Below are 23,013 nucleotides of genomic sequence, written 5' to 3'. Positions count from 1 at the left end.
GGGCCCCAGGTTGTCTACCCCCCTGGTCTAAGGGACTATGGCCATTGGGGCCCATTACATAGCCACCCCCAGACCAGCGAGGTACCCGCACAGCCCTGGACATCAGGTGGTTATAGCGGGAAGATATGCAGCTGCGGGCATCACCTCGGTACGGTTTTTAGAGCCAGCAATCCGCTCTCTTGTAAAAGCAATCCTAGCCACCAACTAGCCACTAGAGCAGGGGTCTCCAAACTGTGGCCCCGTTCTAGCCTTTACCCGGCCCTTGGGGCACTATTCCTCCCACTGACACCAACAATTTCTTCCATCGATACCAATGAGGGGACACCATTCCTCCTCCTACTGACCACTTACCCTGAGGCCACATTTATTTTCACCGATGCCGGTGACTTGTCCTTAATGTTCCCCTAACGGGGAAGTTCCTTCAATGACTGCGCAGGCCGACGGAATTCTCCAAACCGCGCCCGGCATCCAGGCTCATTCCTTAACATCCCTGTGGATTGGAGGATGTTAAAAAAAGAGCCAGGAGGCCGAGCGAGCTGTCCAAGCAAAGCTAGGACGTGAGGCCGATTGGCCACTTCCCTCGAAATCCACGTCGCCCTGGATGCCGGCCGAGGTTCGGAGACTTCCGTCGGCAAGTTTGCGCCTGCGCAGTCATTGAAGGAACTTTCACGATAGCTGGAACCAGCTCGGCAGATCACCGGGCCTGGGACATTTTCTGCCTCTGCTGGCCACAATCCGGCCCTCCTAACGTCTAAAGGACAATAAACTGGCCCACTGTTTGAAAAGTTTGGAGACCCCTGCACTAGGGCGGCACGATTAATGGTTAAAGAACCATGGGCCATATTCTGGTAGAAAGTAGGCGGGCGTCGCGTAAGCCATTTACACTCCGCCGCCCCAACCTACAGGAGCAAGTGCCGTATTCCCCAAACACTTGCTCCGTAGTTTGGGGCGGCGTAGTGCAATTGGCCCGGCGTATCCCCGCGTATCTCCAAGGGGGCGGCTTGTATTTAAATTAAGCGCGCCCCCGATTCTAACTAACTGCGCATGCGCCGGGCTTAAAATAGCCCAGTGCAGATGCTCCAGTTCTCGGCGTAAAACGTCAATGACGCCGACCAGTGCGTCATTGACGTAAAGTCGTATTTGCGGACGACTTAGTAAAACGACGTACCCGACGGGAAAACACGACGCGGACCCGACGCCATACTTAACATGGCGTACGTGGGACTTGCGTAAGGTTACCCCTCATATAGCAGGGGTAACCTTACGCTTACGCAAACAACGTTAGCGACGGTTACGCGACACGATTTCGTTCGTGAATCAACGTATCAGGCTCATTTGCATAAACAAATGAGACCTGAACGTAAACGACACCTAGCGGCCGGCAGAGTAATTAGTGGGAATGCTTTCATAAGCATTCCCAGTATTGATATTCGTTTTTTATTATTCTTAATTTTAATTTTATTCCGTACGTTTTTTGGCTCTGCGTAACTCCTGCATACTTTCAGCTATTGAGACCATTCAACTTTTAAAATGTTCATCTCGTTCAGCTAACGATGGGACTTCTTCAAGTTTTTTTGTACTATTTATACTTTTTAAAATATTAAGCTTTTAGACACTTTTTTTTAACATTGAAGTCAATGAGAACATCCTTTTTCCTGCTTCAAAACACACGTTCTGCCAAAAGTTTCAGCTCCTTCATACTTTCACTTACAGACACCAAACAAACTTTAAAGCGGTCACAAAATATTCAGCTATCCAAACATGACTTTTTAGATTGATATCTTTTACGGTTTTTGTGAAAACGCAATTTACGTTTAGTGATTTTTTTATCGGTTATAATGTAATCCTATGGAGCAGGTTTAGAGTGTGTCATGTGACCTTTAGAGTGGAGATCATCCACAAAAAATATTATATTTAAAAAAAGGGGGAACAAATTGCTCTCACGCCCACAAGATCTACTTGTCATACACAATTTATATATCAAAACGTAGGTATGCTTGTCTGGTTTCAGGCAATGTGATCAGTTTTGTGATACGTATTTTAGTTTTAGTTCCAGGAGCTTCTAAAGGACAAGAGACATGTTAAAAAGTCTAAAAAATGTTTCTGCAAAACACACAACGACGCTCTTTTCTAAATCGCTGACATGGCCACATTTTTAAGTTTATCAACATAAATTTCATATCGATGCGTTCACAAGGGCCGTGTCTTTCAAACGGTGAAGTCGCTGTATCGATCGCATATACGGTTGTGGATTTATTAACTTTTGTTTGAAGGCGTAATTCATGTATTGGTCTGTGAATTAAAAGGCGTTTGTAATGTTATTTCTTTCCATAAATAGCTTTCCTTACCTCAGTGCAATATTCCTCCTCACTGACCTGGGGGAGGGGGGGAAACCTCCTGAGGGGGGAGGGGCGACCAGGAAGTCAGGATACTCTCTACTTTGCAGATAGAGAAAGGAGCTGTGTGTCCTAAAGATAGTGTAGTGGTTATGGTGAATGGCTTTGGTGCGGGCTCAGCAATTCAGCATTCCCACTCGCATTTTCCTCAGGGAATGCATTTTCTAGTTACATTTAAGATCCGACAGTGTAAGTGACTTACAGATGGCGGATCTTCAGCGTATCTATGCGAAAATAATTCAAAGAATCAGTCGCATAGATACGCGGGCCAAAAAAGAGATACGATGGAGGATCCTGAGATACTCCATCGTAACTCTAGTGAGAATATGGCCCCAAATTTGCGATTCTACTCCCCTCCCGATCTTAAAACAGCATTTTCCCGATTCTATGTAACAAGTGCAGAGTTCTCTGCTGACAAATAAAAAATAAAAAATTCAGGCAGTCTGCCAAGTTTATCTCAACACTTGAGACATCTATAAACAAAGTACCATTTCATTCTTAGATCAAAGGGATGAACTTTGGTCTGTAAATGACGTCAGTTTAAAGTGGATGTAAAGCCCCTCTCATCCTTTCTAAACTCCTCCCATAGTGCTGATCTATACGGATATAGATGCTTCCTGCATGTATCCTCACCTGTCACATGTCTCCCCTCTGGCTGTTATAAATACTGAAAAACTGCAGATTCTGTGGGCGGGTCTGTTGTCTGGAGCTCGGTGGGTGGAGTCGTGATGTCAGTAGACTCCCCGCCCACCTCTACACTCCCCTTGCCAACATGCCTTTTTTCCTGTGTATTCCTTACACTGAATTCTGCTATGATCACCAACATCTAGTCAAAGTCCAGAAAATGCACCACATGACTTCAGAAAAGGAGTGGGGGGTGGGAATTAATAAGTTTTCTCCTGTTTGTCCGTTCATCTCACTAAACAAAGAATAAAAGAGGATTTCTCAGAGCTGGATTAACTCTTTGTAGCAAGACTGGTGATAGGAAATCTTTTACTCGACATTGTGACATAAAAAAATAATAAACAATATTCGGGTTTACATCCACTTTAACCAGTATTTTTTGCCAGAAACTTACTTGAAAAAACCCCCAAACATTATACAGTATATATATATATATATATATATATATATATATATATATATATATATATATATGACATTTTTATTTTTTTTTTTCCATTTGTGTCTTTTCTACCTAAAAATTGCAATTGAAAGACTGCCATGCGAATACAGTGGGCCAGATCCAGAGAGAGAGTACGCCGGCGTATCTACTGATATCTACTGATACGCCGGCGTACTTTCAAATTTCCTGCGTCGTATCTTTAGTTTGAATCCTCAAACCAAGATACGACGGCTTCTGGCTTTGATCCGACAGGCGTACGGCTTCGTATGTCTTCGGATCGCAGATGCAATACTTCGGCGTCCGCTGGGTGGAGTTCGCGTCGTTTTCCGCGTCGGGTATGCAAATGAGCTTTTTCCGACGATCCACGAACATACGCGCGGCCGTCGCATTCTCTTACGTCGTCTGTAGTCGGCTTTTCCTGGCATATGGTTAAAGCTGCTATTTTGCGGCAGATAGATAGACTTGCCATGTTAAAGTATGGCCGTCGTTCCCGCGTCAAAATTTGAATATTTTTTTTGCGCAGGTCGTCCGTGAATAGGGATGGACATAACTCACGTCTAAGTTCAAAAAATGATGTCGTTGCTACGTCATTTTGCGCAAAGCACGGCGGGAAATTTCGAAACGGAGCATGCGCAGCTCAATCGGCGCGGGGACGTGCTTCATTTAAATGAATCACACCCCCTAATCGGCGGTTCACCCTAAAAACGATTTTCTAGCATGACATCCGGCTCACTCTCTACATTGACACTATGCCGTTTGTTTTTGTTTTTGCTGTACATACCCTTTGTACAGCTGTTTTCTTCTCCGGCTCCTGAGTAGGGCCTCCCGCGGGGGTGGGCGTTCCTATCCAGCAGGTGATTGACGCGATGACAAAAACGACCTCCACCCGTCGCATAAGGAGCGTCACAAGTTGCTGAAAGAAGCCGAACGGCGAGTCGGCGCTATACGGCGCCTGCGCACCGACGTTCGGCTTCTTTCAGCAACTCGTGACACTCCTTATGCGACGGGGTGAGGTCGTTTTTGTCATCACGTCAATCACCTGCTGGATAGGAACGCCCACTCCCGCGGGAGGCCCTACCCGGAACCCGGGGAAGAAAATAGCTGTACAAAGGGTACAGCAAAAACAAAAAACGGCATAGTGTCAATGTAGAGAGTGAGCCGGATGTCATGTTAGAAAATCGTTTTTTCGGGTGAACCCCCGCTTTAACATCATCTTTTATATTTTATAAAAAAATTGGGTTATGTATTGGGGTTTTTTTTTTTTTGCATTGACATTCAAAAAGGGTATTTTCCAAAAAATAAATAAATAAATAAATAAAATAAAATAAAAATCGCTGTGCAAACGCCAAATGACATAAAAATTGCATAACGCACCAATTTATTCTCTAGTCTGGGGCCTCTCCTTAAAAAAAAAAAAAAGTTACAAAAGTTTGGTGGTTCCAGGGAGTTTTCTGGCAAAAAATACTGGATTGTTAGACGTAAACAAAAAGTGCCAGAAAAGTCCGGGGGGGCTGGAGGTGGGTGGTGCACGTGCGCTGAGTATTTTTGGAGAATGTTCGATGCGCCAAAAGCACCAAAATTGTATTTTGGAGTTTACGTCTCTTTACAGGACAACATGAAGAATGAAAGAATAACTTGAATTCAGTCTTTTTTTAAACTTCTTCTTAGATTTCCAAAGAAATGACACAGAAGTCCTGTGGGGGAGGGGGAATTAGAAAATGTGACCGATGATGGCGGCGGTGACCGATGATGGCGGCGGTGACCGATGCGGCAGAATGAATTAGCAAAAGGCGAACTTCCTCAATGAAGGGTAATATTATATTTTGTGGTCTGTCATCTGGGAAGAGAAACACTGACTCATCGCCGCCAAGAGACCAGCAGCAGGTGCAAGGAAGGGGAAACCCCCCGAGAAATACGTTCCTGGACCGCCGCAGGAGCTCCCAGTGAGCACCACTAGGTGGCAGCAGAGCACCTCGCCATATCGTGCTAATGCTGGGAAAGTTTAACCACTTGAAGACCAGACCCTTTCTGGCACTTTGTTTACGAGTAAAAAAAAAATTATTTTTAGCTAGAAAAATTACTTTAAACCCCCCCCCCCACACACACACACACATATATATATATATATATATTAGCAGAGACTCTGGAGAATAAAATGGCAATCGTAGCAATTTTTTATGTCACACGGTATTTGCACAGCGGTTTTTCTATCCCGATTTTTTAAGAAAAAAAAAATACACTTAATACACATTGGCCCAGATTCACAAATGGCTTACGACGGCGCAGCGCCATGTACACCGTCGTAAGTCCTAATCTGACCCGTCGTATCTATGCGCCTGATTCTTAGAATCGGTTACACATAGATAACCATTAGATCTGACAGGTGTAGGGCTCTTACGCTGTCGGATCTTAAATGCAATTTTTTTTTCCCCCCACTAGGTGTCGCCTCCGTCGTTTTCCCCGTCGAGTATGCAAATTAGCTAGATACGCGAATTCCCTAACGTACGCACGGTCGACGCAGTGAAGTTACGACGTTTACGTAAGGTTTGCGCAGCGTAAGGTTGCCCCTGCTATATGAGGGGCAACCAATGTTAAGTTTGGCCGTCGTTCCCGCGTCGAAATTAAAAAAATTACGTTGTTTGCGTAAGTCGTCCGTGAATGGGGCTGGACGCCATTTACGTTCACGTCGAAAGCCAATGACGTCATTGCGACGTCATTTGGAGCAATGCACCCTGGGATATTTTACGGACGGCGCATGCGCAGTACGTTCGGCGCGGGAACGCGCTTAATTTAAATGCTCCACGCCCCCCTACCCGGCTCATTTGAATTAGGCGGGCTTGTGCCGGGTGATTTACGCTACGCAGCCGCAACTTTACAGGTAAGTTCTTTGTGAATCAAGCACCTGCCTGTAAAACTTGCGGCGCCGTAACGTAAATGACATACGTTACGCTGCCGCAGAGATGCGCCGATCACTGTGAATCTGCCCCAATGAATTTTAATGCAAAAAAAAAAAAAATATGCAACACCATTTTTTGGTAGAATATAAGAGAGATTTAGCCAAATAAATACCCAACATGTCACGCTTTAAAATTCATCAGTCAGTAGCCCCCCCTAACGTTGAAGCCGTCAGTAGCCCCCCCGAGCAGGAGCCGTCAGTAGCCCCCCCGAGCGCGGAAGCCGTCAGTAGCTCAGTAGCCCCCCCGAGCAGGAGCCGTCAGTAGCCCTCCCCCCGAGCAGGAGCCGTCAGTAGCCCCCCCCCCCCCCCCGAGCGTGGAAGCCGTCAGTAGCCCCCCCGAGCGTGGAAGCCGTCAGTAGCCCCCCCGAGCGTGGAAGCCGTCAGTAGCCCCCCCGAGCGTGGAAGCCGTCAGTAGCCCCCCCCCCCCCCGAGCAGGAGCCGTCAGAACCCCCCTCCCCCGAGCGTGGAAGCCGTCAGTAGCCGCCCGGCCACAAGTGCTTGGTGTAAATCTCAGAAAGCCCCTCCCTCAGAAGTATACAATCTGTGTATTGAGTGGTTTGCCCCGGAGTTCCGCTTTAAGGGCCCGAAGACCTAGGCGCTTCGCTTGGTCTCCATAAAATCCACGTTTTCCCATCTTCAGAGGAAACAACAATGTGCAGGAAACTTCCCAGCAGGACTTGCAGTCACGTCTCCCGCAGCGGGGGGTTTAATTTTTTCTGAATTTGGAGAATTTGAAAACATCCAAAGCGTTTTTTTTACAGAACTTTCATCACATAAAAAGTCCACAAAAATCCGACTAGAAAAAGTAATAAAGACGAGAAGATCTTCCGGCCCCCGGAAAATAAAAGTGCAGAAACAATGGCAGGAAACTGAGGAAAAAATAAAAAAGGAGAAATCCGTCTTCTACAGACCGAGGAACCGGCGCTGTGCCCAAGATACCGAGGGGATTACCGGCACGGGAAGACCCCCCACTAGGCTGGAGACCCCAAAGAGGAGAGACGGGGTCACCGGTACACTGCGGCCACAACCAGTGCGACATTTCAGAGCCTCGCGGGGCCCCTTCATCAGATGGGTGATCCCTGATGAGGCTCCGAAACTTTGCATCACATGTCTGTCAAAGGGTCCTGTGAGGCTCTGAAACGTTGTATGAGATGCCTAAGAAGGGGTCCTGTAAGGGTTCTGAAACCTGGTATCAATTGCCGGGGAAAGGGTCCTGCAAAGCTCAGAAACATTGCATTACATGCTCAACAAAGGGGCCCCAATGAGGCTCTGCAAGGTTGTATCACATGATGGCCGCTCACACCCAAGATGGTCCGCTCTCTCCTCTCCCACTGATGGCCCCGCTCTCTCCTCTCTCCCACTGATGGCCCCGCTCTCTCCCACTGATGGGCCCGCTCTCTCCGACTGATGGCCCCGCTCTCTCCGACTGATGGCCCCGCTCTCTCCGACTGATGGGCCCGCTCTCTCCCCTCTCCCACTGATGGCCCCGCTCTCTCCCACTGATGGGCCCGCTCTCTCCGACTGATGGCCCCGCTCTCTCCGACTGATGGGCCCGCTCTCTCCCCTCTCCCACTGATGGGCCCGCTCTCTCCCCTCTCCCACTGATGGGCCCGCCCCTCCCCCCTCTCCCCCTGATGGGCCCCGCTCTCTCCCCTCTCCCACTGATGGGCCCCGCTCTCTCCCCTCTCCCACTGATGGGCCCCGCTCTCTCCCCTCTCCCACTGATGGGCCCCGCTCTCTCCCCTCTCCCACTGATGGGCCCCGCCCTCCCCCCTCTCCCACTGATGGGCCCCGCTCTCTCCCCTCTCCCACTGATGGGCCCCGCTCTCTCCCCTCTCCCACTGATGGGCCCCGCTCTCTCCCCTCTCCCACTGATGGGCCCGCTCTCTCTGCTCTCTCCCACTGATGGGCCCGCTCTCTCCCCTCTCCCACTGATGGGCCCGCTCTCTCCGCTCTCTCCCACTGATGGGCCCGCTCTCTCCCCTCTCCCACTGATGGGCCCGCTCTCTCTGCTCTCTCCCACTGATGGGCCCGCTCTCTCCCCTCTCCCACTGATGGGCCCGCTCTCTCCCCTCTCCCACTGATGGGCCCGCTCTCTCCCCTCTCCCACTGATGGGCCCGCTCTCTCCTACTGAAGTCCCCCCCCCCCCAGGACTAGGATAAGGAGTAGAGAGCGTTTTGGTTGCTTCCAGTGACACCGCCCAACCTTCCAGACTTCTAGGAAGTGTGATGACTTTCTCTGGAGGCGGAGCCCTCCGATGACATCACTACTTTTCAATTCCCCAAGTCGGAAAGCTGATCGTACTGATGCCAGCGCATCATCAAACACCTCTGACACAGGTGGTCCCCCCAAACACCTGACACGAGTGCCCCCCCCCCCAGCCGGCATCTTTCAAAAAATATTGCTGGTGGGCAGAGAAGTGTGAATGTTCCGTCTGGATGTCAGGAATGTATTTGTGTTCAGTAGAGCGGAGATGGGAAATATCCGACACTCCCGTCGGCTGGGTGCAGAGGTGGAATATCACCCCCCCCCCCGGCTGGGTGCAGAGGTGGAATATCACCCCCCCCCCCCGGCTGGGTGCAGAGGTGGAATATCACCCCCCCCCCCCCCGGCTGGGTGCAGAGGTGGAATATCACCCACCCCCCCCCCCCCGGCTGGGTGCAGAGGTGGAATACCACCCCCCCCCCCGGGCTGGGTGCAGAGGTGGAATACCACCCCCCCCCCCCGGCTGGGTGCAGAGGTGGAATATCACCCCCCCCCCCCCCGGCTGGGTGCAGAGGTGGAATACCCCCCCCCCCCCCCCCGGCTGGGTGCAGAGGTGGAATATCACCCCCCCCCTCCCCGGCTGGGTGCAGAGGTGGAATATCACCCCCCCCTCCCCCTCCCCGGCTGGGTGCAGAGGTGGAATATCACCCCCCCCCCCGGCTGGGTGCAGAGGTGGAATATCACCCCCCCCCTCCCCCTCCCCGGCTGGGTGCAGAGGTGGAATATCACCCCCCCCCCCGGCTGGGTGCAGAGGTGGAATATCACCCCCCCCCCCCGGCTGGGTGCAGAGGTGGAATATCACCCCCCCCCCCCCGGCTGGGTGCAGAGGTGGAATATCACCCCCCCCCCCCCCCGGCTGGGTGCAGAGGTGGAATACCACCCCCCCCCCCGGGCTGGGTGCAGAGGTGGAATACCACCCCCCCCCCCCGGCTGGTGCAGAGGTGGAATATCACCCCCCCCCCCCCGGCTGGGTGCAGAGGTGGAATATCACCCCCCCCCCCCCCCGGCTGGGTGCAGAGGTGGAATATCACCCCCCCCCCTCCCCGGCTGGGTGCAGAGGTGGAATATCACCCCCCCCTCCCCCTCCCCGGCTGGGTGCAGAGGTGGAATATCCCCCCCCCCCCCCGGCTGGGTGCAGAGGTGGAATATCACCCCCCCCCTCCCCCTCCCCGGCTGGGTGCAGAGGTGGAATATCACCCCCCCCCCCCCGGCTGGGTGCAGAGGTGGAATATCACCCCCCCCCGGCTGGGTGCAGAGGTGGAATATCACCCCCCCCCCCGGCTGGGTGCAGAGGTGGAATATCACCACCCCCCCCCCCCCCGGCTGGGTGCAGAGGTGGAATATCACCCCCCCCCCCCGGCTGGGTGCAGAGGTGGAATATCACCCCCCCCCCCCCTCCCCGGCTGGGTGCAGAGGTGGAATATCACCCCCCCCCCCCCCCGGCTGGGTGCAGAGGTGGAATATCACCACCCCCCCCTCCCCGGCTGGGTGCAGAGGTGGAATATCACCCCCCCCCTCCCCGGCTGGGTGCAGAGGTGGAATATCACCTCCCCCCCCCCTCGCTGGGTGTAGAGGTGGAATATCACCCCCCCCTCCCCTCCCCCCCTCGCTGGCTCAGTGTTGGTGGATCTGTCTGTACAGGCAGCGGGTTTGGCACCCGGACAGCAGAATGTGTCTGAGCCTGACACCACCTCTGTCACCGGGAACACCTCCAGAGAGAGCGAGGAGCTTCCTTCCAGAACACACCCCCCCCCCCCCCCCGGGAAATCACATCGCCTGCTGGGGGGGGGGGGGGTCAATCTGTAGGGATCATAAAGCTGAACTCGGGGCACAAATAAATAAAAACATTTTAACCCCTCGCTGACCCGTCCTTTCCTGGCACTTTTTATTTGCAAGTTTAAATTTGTATTTTTTGTTAGAAAAATTACTTAGAACCTCCAAACATTATAAATATTTATCAGAGACCCTGGAGAATAAAATGTGGCAGTTTGTCACACTATTTGCAATACATTTTTGGGAAAATAATACATTTTAACCACCTCAATACCGGGCACTTTCACCCCCCCCCCCAATACCGGACACTTTACCTCCCCTTCCTGCCCCCCCCCTAATACCAGGCACTTTCACCCCCTTCCTGCCCCGCCCCCCCAATACCGGACACTTTACCTCCCCTTCCTGCCCCGCCCCTCCAATACCGGACACTTTACCTCTCCCTTCCTGCACCGCCCCCCCCCCCCCCAATACCAGACACTCACCCCCTTCCTGCAACCCCCCCCCTCTAATACCGGACACTTTACCTCCCCTTCCTGCCCCGCCCCCCCAATACCAGACACTCACCCCCTTTTCTGCAACCCCCCCCCCCCAATACCAGACACTCTCTCCCCCTTCCTACCCCCCACCCTCTCCCCCAATACCAGGCACTCTCTCCCCCTTCGTACCCCATACCCCCAATACCAGACACTCACCCCCTTCCTGCCCCCCCCCCCCCAATACCGGACACTTTACCTCCCCTTCCTGCCCCCCCCCCCCCCAATACCAGACACTCACCCCCTTCCTGCAACCCCCCCCCCAAATACCGGATACTTTACCTCCCCTTCCTGCCCCGCCCCCCCCAATACCGGAACAACTTTACCTCGCCTTCCTGCCCCCCCCCCCCCCAATACCAGGCACTTTCACCCCCTTCCTGCCCCGCCAATACCAGACACTCACCCCACTTCCTGAACCCCCCCCCCCCAATACCAGACACTTTACCTCCCCTTCCTGCCCCGCCCCCCCCAATACCAGACACTCATCCCCTTCCTGCAACCCCCCCCCCCCCCCAATACTGGTAGGGGTGGAGTCTATCAGGCTCCACCCCTACAGAAAACTAAAAGGAGGGGGGCGGGGACAAGACCAACCCCCCTGCACAAGGAGAAAAAGCATAGCTGTGGGAGGGGCCTAGTAGGCCCCACCCACTACAAGAGGGGGCGGAGACAAGACCAATCCCCCTGCACACGGAGAGAGAGAGAGCAGAGCTGTGGTGGGGTGGTAAAAACAGGCGGCTGTGCCGCACCATTTTTAACTCTGGCTACAACATATGACGGGCAGCGGCCTATCAAACTCACTTATTGAGTTTAACGAGACCACGCCTCCACCGCCACCCAACCACGTGAATTTCTCCAGACTGTGGCACAGCAGGATAAAATATAATGCTTCCTCGTTGTCCTATTAAATATCTTCTAAAGAGTGATCCAAATGCAGATTGCTCTTCAGAGGTCACTGCCGGCATGAAAGCCCTTCAATATGCACAGAACAGATACAAGAGCTGCCTAACCTGCCAATGAATGTCTGTCCATCCATTCCTGAGATTTACACAGCTCTGCCTCCCAGCACAACCCCGTCTAGCAGGACAAGGAGGGCCGGATTTTTTTAGCCTATAGAAGTCGGCTTTAGGATCCATTCCCACTTGTGCGACTCCAAAGTCCTGCGACTTCCATTGCGACTGTGGATTTGGACTTTGACACCGACAACCGTCACACCGACAACCGACACACCGACAAACCGACACACCGACAACATGGAGATGCGACTTTCATGCGACCTCAGTTTGCATTGCAGTCTATGGCACTGAAAGTCGCATCAAAGTAGCGCAGGAACCTTTTTTTGAAATTGTTGCGACTTTAAGCCGCATGGATCTGAACGGCTTCCATTGACATACATGGGCGGAGTCTCAAGTCGCACAAGTGTGAACGGAGCCGCACTCCCAATACACGCGCAGGCGATGATTAACGCTTCGATCTCGGCGACCTTACCTTGTCTTCCTCCTCCCGCTGAAGGCACTCCCGCGCTTTCCTCTGCAGCTCCTCCTGGATGGCTCGGGCGTACTCCGAGTCTAACTCCTCGCTGTGGACAGATGACATCATCAGAACACCCGCTATGACATCACACATTATACACCGACATCTTCACAAAGGACTTCCCGCGAGTATGGGGGCTCCCCGCAGCCGATCTCTTCCCCATTACTGACTAACCATGCCCTGCTGTAGACTGTGTGTGTGTGCAGCGGCGGCCATCTTGGTAGAGGGCAGGGCTCTGCATTCTGGTGTCAGAGCAACCCCCCCAATGGAGAGTGGGGGGGGGGGGGGGGGGGGGGAGTCCGGATCCACAGAATAGATGAAGCAGGGAGATTCTTCCACTGCAGGTCCTCCGAGAAAGCTTTCCCTCCAGCAAGCAGAACAGTAGGGACATCACCAAATCTCATTGATGGAGGTGGGTGAGGGAAGGCTCATTGATGGAGGTGGGGAGGGGGAAAGGCTCATTGATGGAGGTGGAGGAAGGAAGGCTCATTGATGGAGGTGGGGGAAAGAGGGAAGGCTCATTGATGGAGGTGGGGAAAGAGGGAAGGCTCATTGATGGAGGTGGGGGAAGAGGGAAGGCTCATTGATGGAGGTGGGGGAAGAGGGAAGGCTCATTGATGGAGGTGGGAAGAGGGAAGGCTCATTGATGGAGGTGGGGAGAGAAGGTTCATTGATGGAGGTGGGGGAAGAGGGAAGGCTCATTGATGGAGGTGGGGGGAGGGAAGGCTCATTGATGGAGGTGGGGGGAGGGAAGGCTCATTGATGGAGGTGGGGGGAGGGAAGGCTCATTGATGGAGGTGGGGAGGAAAGGATCAGTGATGAAGGTGAGGAAGGAAGGCTCATTGATGGAGGTGGGGGGAGGGAAGGCTCATTAAAGGAGGTGGGGGGAGGGAAGGCTCATTGATGGAGGTGGGGAGGGAAGGCTCATTGATGGAGGTGGGGGAAGAGGGAAGGCTCATTGATGGAGGGGGGGAGGGAAGGCTCATTGATGGAGGGGGGGGGGAGGGAAGGCTCATTGATGGAGGGGGGGAGGGAAGGCTCAGTGATGGAGGTGGGGAGGGAAGGCTCATTGATGGAGGTGGGGAGGGAAGGCTCATTGATGGAGGTGGGGAGGGAAGGCTCATTGATGGAGGTGGGGAGAGGGAAGGCTCATTGATGGAGGTGGGGAGAGGGAAGGCTCATTGATGGAGGTGGGGAGGGAAAGGCTCATTGATGGAGGTGGAGAGGGAAAGCTCATTGATGGAGGTGGGAAGAGGGAAGGCTCATTGATGGAGGTGGGAAGAGGGAAGGCTCATTGATGGAGGTGGGGAGAGAAGGTTCATTGATGGAGGTGGGGGAAGAGGGAAGGCTCATTGATGGAGGTGGGGGGAGGGAAGGCTCATTGATGGAGGTGGGGGGAGGGAAGGCTCATTGATGGAGGTGGGGAGGAAAGGATCAGTGATGAAGGTGAGGAAGGAAGGCTCATTGATGGAGGTGGGGGGAGGGAAGGCTCATTGATGGAGGTGGGGGGAGGGAAGGCTCATTGATGGAGGTGGGGAGGGAAGGCTCATTGATGGAGGTGGGGGAAGAGGGAAGGCTCATTGATGGAGGGGGGGGAGGGAAGGCTCATTGATGGAGGGGGGGAGGGAAGGCTCATTGATGGAGGGGGGAGGGAAGGCTCAGTGATGGAGGTGGGGAGGGAAGGCTCATTGATGGAGGTGGGGAGGGAAGGCTCAGTGATGGAGGTGGGGAGGGAAGGCTCAGTGATGTGGGTGGGGAGAGGGAAGGCTCAGTGATGTGGGTGGGGAGAGGGAAGGCTCAGTGATGTGGGTGGGGAGGGAAGGCTCAGTGATGTGGGTGGGGAGAGGGAAGGCTCAGTGATGTGGGTGGGAGAGGGAAGGCTCAGTGATGTGGGTGGGGAGAGGGAAGGCTCAGTGATGTGGGTGGGGAGAGGGAAGGCTCAGTGATGTGGGTGGGGAGAGGGAAGGCTCAGTGATGTGGGTGGGGAGAGGGAAGGCTCAGTGATGGAGGTGGGGGGGGGAAGGCTCAGTGATGGAGGTGGGGGAGGGAAGGCTCAGTGATGGAGGTGGGGTGGAGTTTGGCATGTTTGCCCTGGGCTCTAGATCCTGACAATACTCCGGTGTACACTTCACATGCAATGCTTGGGGGGCACATTGAACCAACCCATGAAGGTGGGTGGAAGGGCCCCTGTGGCTCCCACATAGGCCACACGGAGCGCAGTGAAAGGTGACGGGGCTCAGCTGGTCTCCGGCGGCCTATAAATACATGATATGCAGATTAGATAAGCGAGTCGGCAAGTTTCGCCCGTCGTCACCCTCCTTCTGCTGTCCCTGGAGACTCGGGATTAGGAAAGGTTTCCACCTCCATGTTTCTCCTCCATGTTTCCCAGACAGAAGCAGACGATGGAAGAAGACACGGATCCAACACTCACATTTGTTTCTGCTGCTCCAGGCTCAGGACTTTGCTCTGCTGATCTTCTTCATCTTGGAGTTTCTTGGCTATACGGATGTCCTTCTGGACCAGCTTATTCTTCCGGACGTTGGAGGCGTAATGCTGCTCGACTGCATGGGACACAGAGTAAGGGAAAACCGTTCTTTTTATTGCTGTGACCCCCATGTCGTTTTTTTTTTGGGTGCCTATGTTATAAACCAAACCTTCAATATCCATTAAAACGTTTTCAAATTTTATTTCGGATCATATTTAAAAATATTATTGTAAAAGTAAAAAAACAATTCCATGGAAAATATTCAGTATATGTAATATGGTGATATTCATGAAATCCTCAAACATATTATTCTTTTCTACATGTTTCGCCAACTTGGCTTCTTCAGGAATTATGTGTGGCGGAGACTAATAAAGATACAAATAGGAGAAAATTACAAATATTTTATGCATACGCACATACAGACAGAGGAGAAAAAAAATATACATATACTGGGCCAGATTCACAGAAGAAATACGCCGGAGTATCTGCTGATACTCCGGCGTATTTTCAAATTTGCCGCGTCGTATCCTAATTTGTGATTCACAAACAAGATACGACGGCATTTGGCTAAGATCCGACCGGCTTGCGGCTTCGTACGCCTTCGGATCTTAGGTTGCAATACTTCGGCCGCTGGGTGGAGTTTGCGTCGTTTTCCAGCGTCGGGTATGCAAATTTGCTTTTACGGCGATCCACGAAGGTACTCGCGTGCGTTACGTCGTCGCTCGTCGTTTTTTCCCGTCGCAAAGTTAAGCCTGCTTTTTCATGGCTTAACTTTAGACGAGCCATGTTAAAGTCGTTCCCGCGTCGAATTAGAATTTTTTTTTTTTTTGCGCAAGTACGTTACGCACGTCGCCATTCACAAACACGTCGGGGCGCCGTAATTTCGCGCAATGCACAGCGGGAAATTTCCGAACGGAGCATGCGCAGAACGTTCGGCGCGGGAACGCGCCTAATTTAAATGGTACACGCCCCATTTGAATTAGGCGGGCTTGCGCCGGACGGCTTTACGCTACGCCGCCGAAAGTTTACACGCAAGTGCTTGGTGAATCAGGCACTTGCGCTGAAAACTTGCGGCGGTGTAACGTAAAGACGATACGTTACGCCGCCGCATTTGTACCTGAATCTGGCCCACTGTGTGTGTGTGTGTGTGTGTGTGTGATTATATATATTTACATTTTTATTTTTTTCCCTCTGCACATGTGTATGCATAAAATATTTTTCATTTGTCATTTTCTCTTATTTGTATCTTTGTATCATTTTGTAGAGCTATAATAAATTTTGGTCACGTCTCGTTCCCCTGAGGAAGCCAATGTCTTGGCGAAACATGTAGGGAAGACCTGACCCGCCACTACAATAAGCCATTGTCATCTCGGCCAACGGTATAATTTATAGGCTCCTTTCAATATTCGTGCGAATTTATATTTGGAATGTGTGTTATTTAACATAATTGTAATAAAAATTGTTATTTTAACGATAATTCCTACAGGGCCGGATTCAGATACAATGGCGTATCTGTCCGGCCGGCGTAACGTATCTTAGATACGTTACGCCGCTCTAACTTTGGGCGCAAGTTCCGTATTCATAAAGAACTTGCGCCCTAAGTTACGGAGGCGTAACGTATATGTTGCGGCGTAACCCCGCGTAATTCAAATGGGGATGTTGGGGGCGTGTTTTATTAAAATTTTGCTTGACCCCGCGTATTTGACTTTTTTTTGTACGGCGCATGCGCCGTTCGTGAAAACATCCCAGTGCGCATGCTCGAAAATCCGCCGCAAAACGTCATTGCTTTCGTGAACGTAAATTATGTCCAGCCGTAATCGCGAACGACTTACGCAAACTACGTAAAAAATTCAAAACTCTGCGCGGGAACGACTGCCATACTTAACATAGGATACGCCGCACATACCCCTCATATAGCAGGGGTAACTTTCCGCCGGAAAAAGCCGAACACAAACGACGTTAAAAAAAAGCGCCGGGCGGTCGTTCGTTTCTGATTCGACGTAAATGGTCATTTGCATATTCCTCACGTAAACAAACGGAAGCGCCACCTAGCGGCCAGTGTAAATATGCAACTAAGATACAACGGCGCAAGAGACTTATGCCAGTCGGATCTTAGCCTAATTTCTGCGTATCTTGCTTTCTGAATACAGAAAGATGCGCCGGCGCAGCTTTGAATTTACGCGGCGTATCTATAGATACGCCGGCGTAAATTCTTGCTGAATCCGGCCCCAACTGTTTGCTGGCGTTTTCGGCATGGAATATGCAAATGACCTAGATACGCCGATTCACAAACGTACGTGCGTCCGGCGAAATTTTTTACGTTGTTTGCGTAAGGCTCTTTTCGGCGTAACGTTGCTCCTGCATCTATGAGGCATACGCAATGTTAAGTATGGACGTCGTTCCCGCGTCGAATTTTGAATTTTTTACGTCGTTTGCGTAAGTCGTGCGCGAATAGGGCTGGACGTAATTTACGTTCACGTCGAAAGCAATGATGATTTGCAGCGGAATTTCCAGCATGCGCCGTTCGTAAAAAAACGTAAAATACGCGGGGTCAACAATAATTTAAATAAAACACGCCCACATCATCCCCATTTGAATTAGGCGGGCTTACGTCGGCCCACATACGTTACGCCGCCGTAACTTAGGGCGCAAGTTCTTTATGAATACGGAACTTGCGCCCCAATTTACGGAGATACGTTACGCCCGCACAATGTTACGCAGGGCTACCTGAATCTAGCCCTTGGTGTCCAGGCAGACGCTGACAAGGAAAGAGTAGAATGATGGGACTTCTAAAGTTATCCTCCCCTGAAGAGCCGGCCTCTGCCTGACCCGCGCCGCTTCCTGGTCTTGCCAAAGGATCTCAAGTGTAGCCAATAGCACATCATAATGATTCAAAATGTTGATGACCCCAATGGGGCGATGCGAGAAGCATGGGGCGCCACTTATTTATTTCAGGTAATTTTAAAGCGGCGTCAACCGACGCAGCGCTTTACACATCTATTGTACAGTCACACCAGTCCCCGCCCCCGAGGAGCTTACACTCCAAGGTCCCCGCCTCCCATTCACACACACACATACTTACTTTCCTGTTCCTGCAAGCAGTGCGCCAAGGCCCCGTCCTCCAAAACCGCAAAGTCCCGACAAACTGCAAAGACACAGACATAAAACATTGAGCCAATGACTGAGCCCAGCGATCACGGGGCGGGGGGAGGGGGAGTCACTTACCAAAAGACAGGAGGAGGCGGCTTCTCATTTACAACAAAGTGACAGTTATTTTTAGTGAAGTCCACTAAGATTTGAAAATCAGTCACATGGCTAAACTTTAGATACTTCAAGGGTTAGGTCACCTCAACATCCCCGCCCCCGCCGCCCCGCCCCTCCCGCCCCCGCTGTACTTACCTCCATAGATGATAACACTTTTACTGCCACAACCACCAATACAGGGGGGGGGGATAAACTTCACTGCCAATGACAAATGGGGGGGTCTTAACAGTACTGACACCAATGCTGGGGGTTATTATTGGATTCCCCTGACACCAATGCTGGGGGTTATTATTGCTCTCACTGACACCAATGCTGGGGGTTATTATTGCACTCACTGACACCAATGCTGGGGGTTATTATTGCATCCACTGACACCAATGCTGGGGGTTATTATTGCTCTCACTGACACCAATGCTGGGGGTTATTATTGCTCTCACTGACACCAATGCAGGGGGTTATTATTGCTCTCACTGACACCAATGCTAGGGGTTATCATTGCATCCACTGACCAATGCTTGGGGTTATTGCACTCACTGACAACAATTCTGGGGGTTATTATTGCACTCACTGACACCAATGCTGGGGGTTATTATTGCTCTCACTGACACCAATGCTGGGGGTTATTATTGCTCTCACTGACACCAATGCTGGGGGTTATTATTGCTCTCACTGACACCAATGCTGGGGGTTATTATTGCTCTCACTGACACCAATGCTGGGGGTTATTATTGCTCTCACTGACACCAACGCTGGGGGTTATTATTGCTCTCACTGACACCAATGCTGGAGGTTATTATTGCTCTCACTGACACCAATGCTGGGGGTTATTATTGCTCTCACTGACACCAATGCTGGGGGTTATTATTGCTCTCACTGACACCAATGCTGGGGGTTATTATTGCACTCACTGACACTAATGCTGGGGGTTATTATTGCATCCACTGACCAATTCTGGGGATTAAAATTGCACTCAATTAGCCAGATTCATGTACAGTTACGACGGCGTATCAGTAGATACGCCGTCGCAACTCTGAATCCCCGCCGTCGTATATTTAAGCGTATTCTCAAACTGAGATGTGCATAAATATTTCCAAGATACGGCCGGCGTAAGTCTCCTATGCCGTCGTATCTTAGCTGTCTATTTAAGCTGGCCGCTAGGGGCGTGTACGCCGATTTACGCCTAGAATATGTAAATCAGCGAGATACGCCTATTCACGAACGTACGCACGGCCGTCGCAGTAAAGATACGCCGTTTACGTAAGCCGTTTTCAGGCGTAAAGATAAACCACCAAAAAGATGGCGCCGCCAATGTTAAGTATGGACGTCGGACAGCCGTCAAATTTTTCACGTTTTACGTCGTTTGCATAACTCGTCCGTGAATGGGGCTGGCCATAAGTTACGTTCACGTCGAAACCAATCAGTCTTTGCGACATGATTTGGAGCATGCGCACTTCGTTCGAAGCGTCATTTACGTGAGGTCACGAATAATTTCCATAAAACACACCCACCTCTTCCACATTTGAATTAGGCGCGCTTACACTGGCCAATTTACGCTACGCCGCCGCAACTTACGGAGCAAGTGCTTTGTGAATACAGCACTTGCCTCTCTAACTTGCGGCGGCGTTACGTAAAAAACATACGTGACGCCCGCACAAAGTTAAGCCGCCGTACGTGAATCTACCCAATTGGCAGCAAATGCTGGGGGTTATCATTGCACTCAATGACACCAGTAATGGGGTAAGTATTGCATCTGCTGACACCAATGCTGGGGATCATTATTGCACTCAATGGCAGCAAATGCTGGGGGTTATCATTGCATCCGCTGACACCAGTAATGGGGTAAGTATTGCATCTGCTGACACCAATGTTGGGGGTTATTATTGCATCCGCTGACACCAATGCTGGGGGTTATTGTACTCCAACTTATACAGTGTACGTAGCAATATGCAGCATCCATTTTTAGGCATTGAGATGCAGAAAATGCGCTGCTATTGCGTGGCCCTTTCGCAGTGTCAGGGGCCGCACTCTGATTTCCAAGCTGACCCCCATCGATCTTGTCCATTGGGTGAAGCGGAAGCGTAGCTGGCTGCCAACACGCGGCCCTCGGCTCCGATTTGTGAACGGTCCGCGGAGCTCGGAGCCGGACGCCCTCCGGCACATACAAGACATACCTGAGGAACGGGTAGGTGCGCCCCCTGGGGACCGGTGATGGAAATCCTGCCCTGAGTGGGGCACGGGGAGGCCGGACCCCGAACATCCCGGAAAGAGAGGATTTGGGTTGACATTCAGGTAACCGCAGAACAGGCGGCGCTTCTTGTGAATGGTAACAATGGCGCTCTCTCTCTCGCCGCAGTGCTAACACTCTAAAAACAAACCAAGCGTTACAAAAGAGAAAGGCGAAGTAACCCGGCAGAGCGCATACCACAGCGGGCGGAATGTTCCGGCGGCAGGCAGACAATGGCTTGGTGTGGCTGACTGATGTCATCACCTCCTCCATGCAGAACACAAGACCGGCCAGGTGACCCCCCGTGTGTGCGGCGTCCTCCTGACATCTCACGGGGAAGAATTCACGTATTGAATGACTCGGGTGTCAGCGGCGCGGGTGGAGAACTTATAACCCCCCCGGCAATCAGGAAACTGGATTTCCAGCTCTGCTACGCAGGTGATTTCTTCATCATGGAGCTTCACAACCGGCAACAACTCCGACCTTCTCCAGACGGATCGCAGGGGAGGAGAAGACGTGACCGGGCGCATCACGCGGGGTGCAACCGTCCCAACAGAGAACTTACTGTACAAAGGGGGGGGGGGGCAGAGCCGTCCTAATAGCATGTCTAGATGAAGACCTGACCGGGCGCATCACGCGGGTGCATCCGTCCCAACAGAGAACTTACTCTACAAAGGGGGGCAGAGCCGTCCTAATAGCATGTCTAGATGAAGACGTGACCGGGCGCATCACACGGGGTGCAACCGTCCCAACAGAGAACTTACTGTACAAAGGGGGGCAGAGCCGTCCTAATAGCATGTCTACATGGAGAAGACGTGACCGGGGCGCATCACACGGGGGGGGAACCGTCCCAACAGAGCACTTACTGTACAAAGGGGAGGGGGGGGCAGAGCCGTCCTAATAGCATGTCTAGATGAAGACGTGACCGGGCGCATCACACTAGTGCAACCGTCCCAACAGAGAACTTACTGTACAAAGGGGGGGGGCAGAGCCGTCCTAATAGCATGTCTAGATGGAGAAGACGTGACTGGGGCGCATCACACAGGGTGCAACCGTCCCAACAGAGAACTTACTGTACAAAGGGGAGGGGGGGGCAGAGCCGTCCTAATAGCATGTCTAGATGAAGACGTGACCGGGCGCATCACACGGGGTGCAACCGTCCCAACAGAGAACTTACTGTACAAGGGGGGGGGCAGAGCCGTCCTAATAGCATGTCTAGATGGAGAAGACGTGACCGGGGCGCATCACACGGGGTGCAACCGTCCCAACAGAGAACTTACTGTACAAAGGGGGGCAGAGCCGTCCTAATAGCATGTCTAGATGAAGACGTTACCGGGGCGCATCACACGGGGTGCAACCGTCCCAACAGAGAACTTACTGTACAAAGGGGGGCAGAGCCGGCCTCATAGCATGTCTAGATGAAGACGTGACCGGGCGCATCACGCGGGGTGCAACCATCCCAACAGAGAACTTACTGTACAAAGGGGGGCAGAGCCGTCCTAATAGCATGTCTAGATGAAGACGTGATCGGGGCGCATCACGCGGGGTGCAACCGTCCCAACAGAGAACTTACTGTACAAAGGGGGGGGGGGCGCATCACACGGGGTGCAACCGTCCCAACAGAGAACTTACTGTACAAAGGGGGGGGCAGAGCCGTCCTAATAGCATGTCTACATGGAGAAGACGTGACCTGGGCTCATCACGCGGGTGCAACCGTCCCAACAGAGAACTTACTGTACAAAGGGGGGCAGAGCCGTACTAATAGCATGTCTAGATGAAGACGTGACCAGGCGCATCACACGGGGTGCAGCCGTCCCAACAGAGAACTTACTGTACAAAGGGGGGGGCAGAGCCGTCCTAATAGCATGTCTACATGGAGAAGACGTGACCGGGGCGCATCACGCGGGGTGCAACCGTCCCAACAGAGAACTTACTGTACAAAGGGGGGCAGAGCCGTCCTAATAGCATGTCTACATGGAGAAGACGTGACCGGGGCACATCACGCGGGGTGCAACCGTCCCAACAGAGAACTTACTGTACAAGGGGGGGGGGGGGCAGAGCCGTCCTAATAGCATGTCAAGATGGAGAAGACCTGACCGGGGCGCATCACACAGGGTGCAGCAGTTCCAAAACGTACTGTACAGGGGGTGCCCCCCCCCCCCCCCATCATGGGCCCCTGGGCAAAGGAATACTCTGGGGCCCCTCCCAGCCTTCCCTAATTTACAGAAATACTAGAAATAAAGTATACATGAATAAACAAACATTCAATTATATTACCCATCAGAACTTTCAATAAAATGTATTTTGAACAATAAGAAAACATTCCATAGCTCAAAGACTAATCAACACAAAGGGCACAGTATAGGGGGGGAGCAGAAGGGCAAAGCATGTGGGGGGGGCAGAGAGGCACAGCATGTGGGGGGGCAGAGAGGGGCACAGTATGGGGGGGGGGCAAAGGGG

The 23,013-nt window shown here is 52.2% G+C and overlaps 1 protein-coding gene across 3 annotated transcripts in view; it reads right to left on the bottom strand.

The window, feature by feature from the left end:
• Positions 1-20,998, bottom strand: part of LOC120915775 (coiled-coil domain-containing protein 50-like) — a 61,048-nt gene extending 40,050 nt beyond the window's left edge. The window contains exons 1-4 of one of the 3 annotated variants that reach the window (XM_040326564.1): positions 20,752-20,998; positions 18,148-18,210; positions 15,012-15,141; positions 12,536-12,626 (exon numbers count right to left, since the gene is read on the bottom strand). In XM_040326564.1, the coding sequence (XP_040182498.1) occupies positions 12,536-12,626; positions 15,012-15,141; positions 18,148-18,210; positions 20,752-20,881 (414 nt within the window). In that variant the 5' untranslated portion in view covers positions 20,882-20,998. The remainder of the gene's footprint in view (positions 1-12,535; positions 12,627-15,011; positions 15,142-18,147; positions 18,211-20,751) is intronic. The other 2 variants (XM_040326566.1, XM_040326565.1) reach the window with 2 other exon arrangements.
• Positions 20,999-23,013: the final 2,015 nt, after the last annotated feature.

This window comes from Rana temporaria, chromosome 10 (genome assembly GCF_905171775.1).
Source record: "Rana temporaria chromosome 10, aRanTem1.1, whole genome shotgun sequence".
Lineage (NCBI taxonomy): Eukaryota > Metazoa > Chordata > Amphibia > Anura > Ranidae > Rana > Rana temporaria.
This window is presented reverse-complemented; position numbering and strand designations above follow the sequence as displayed.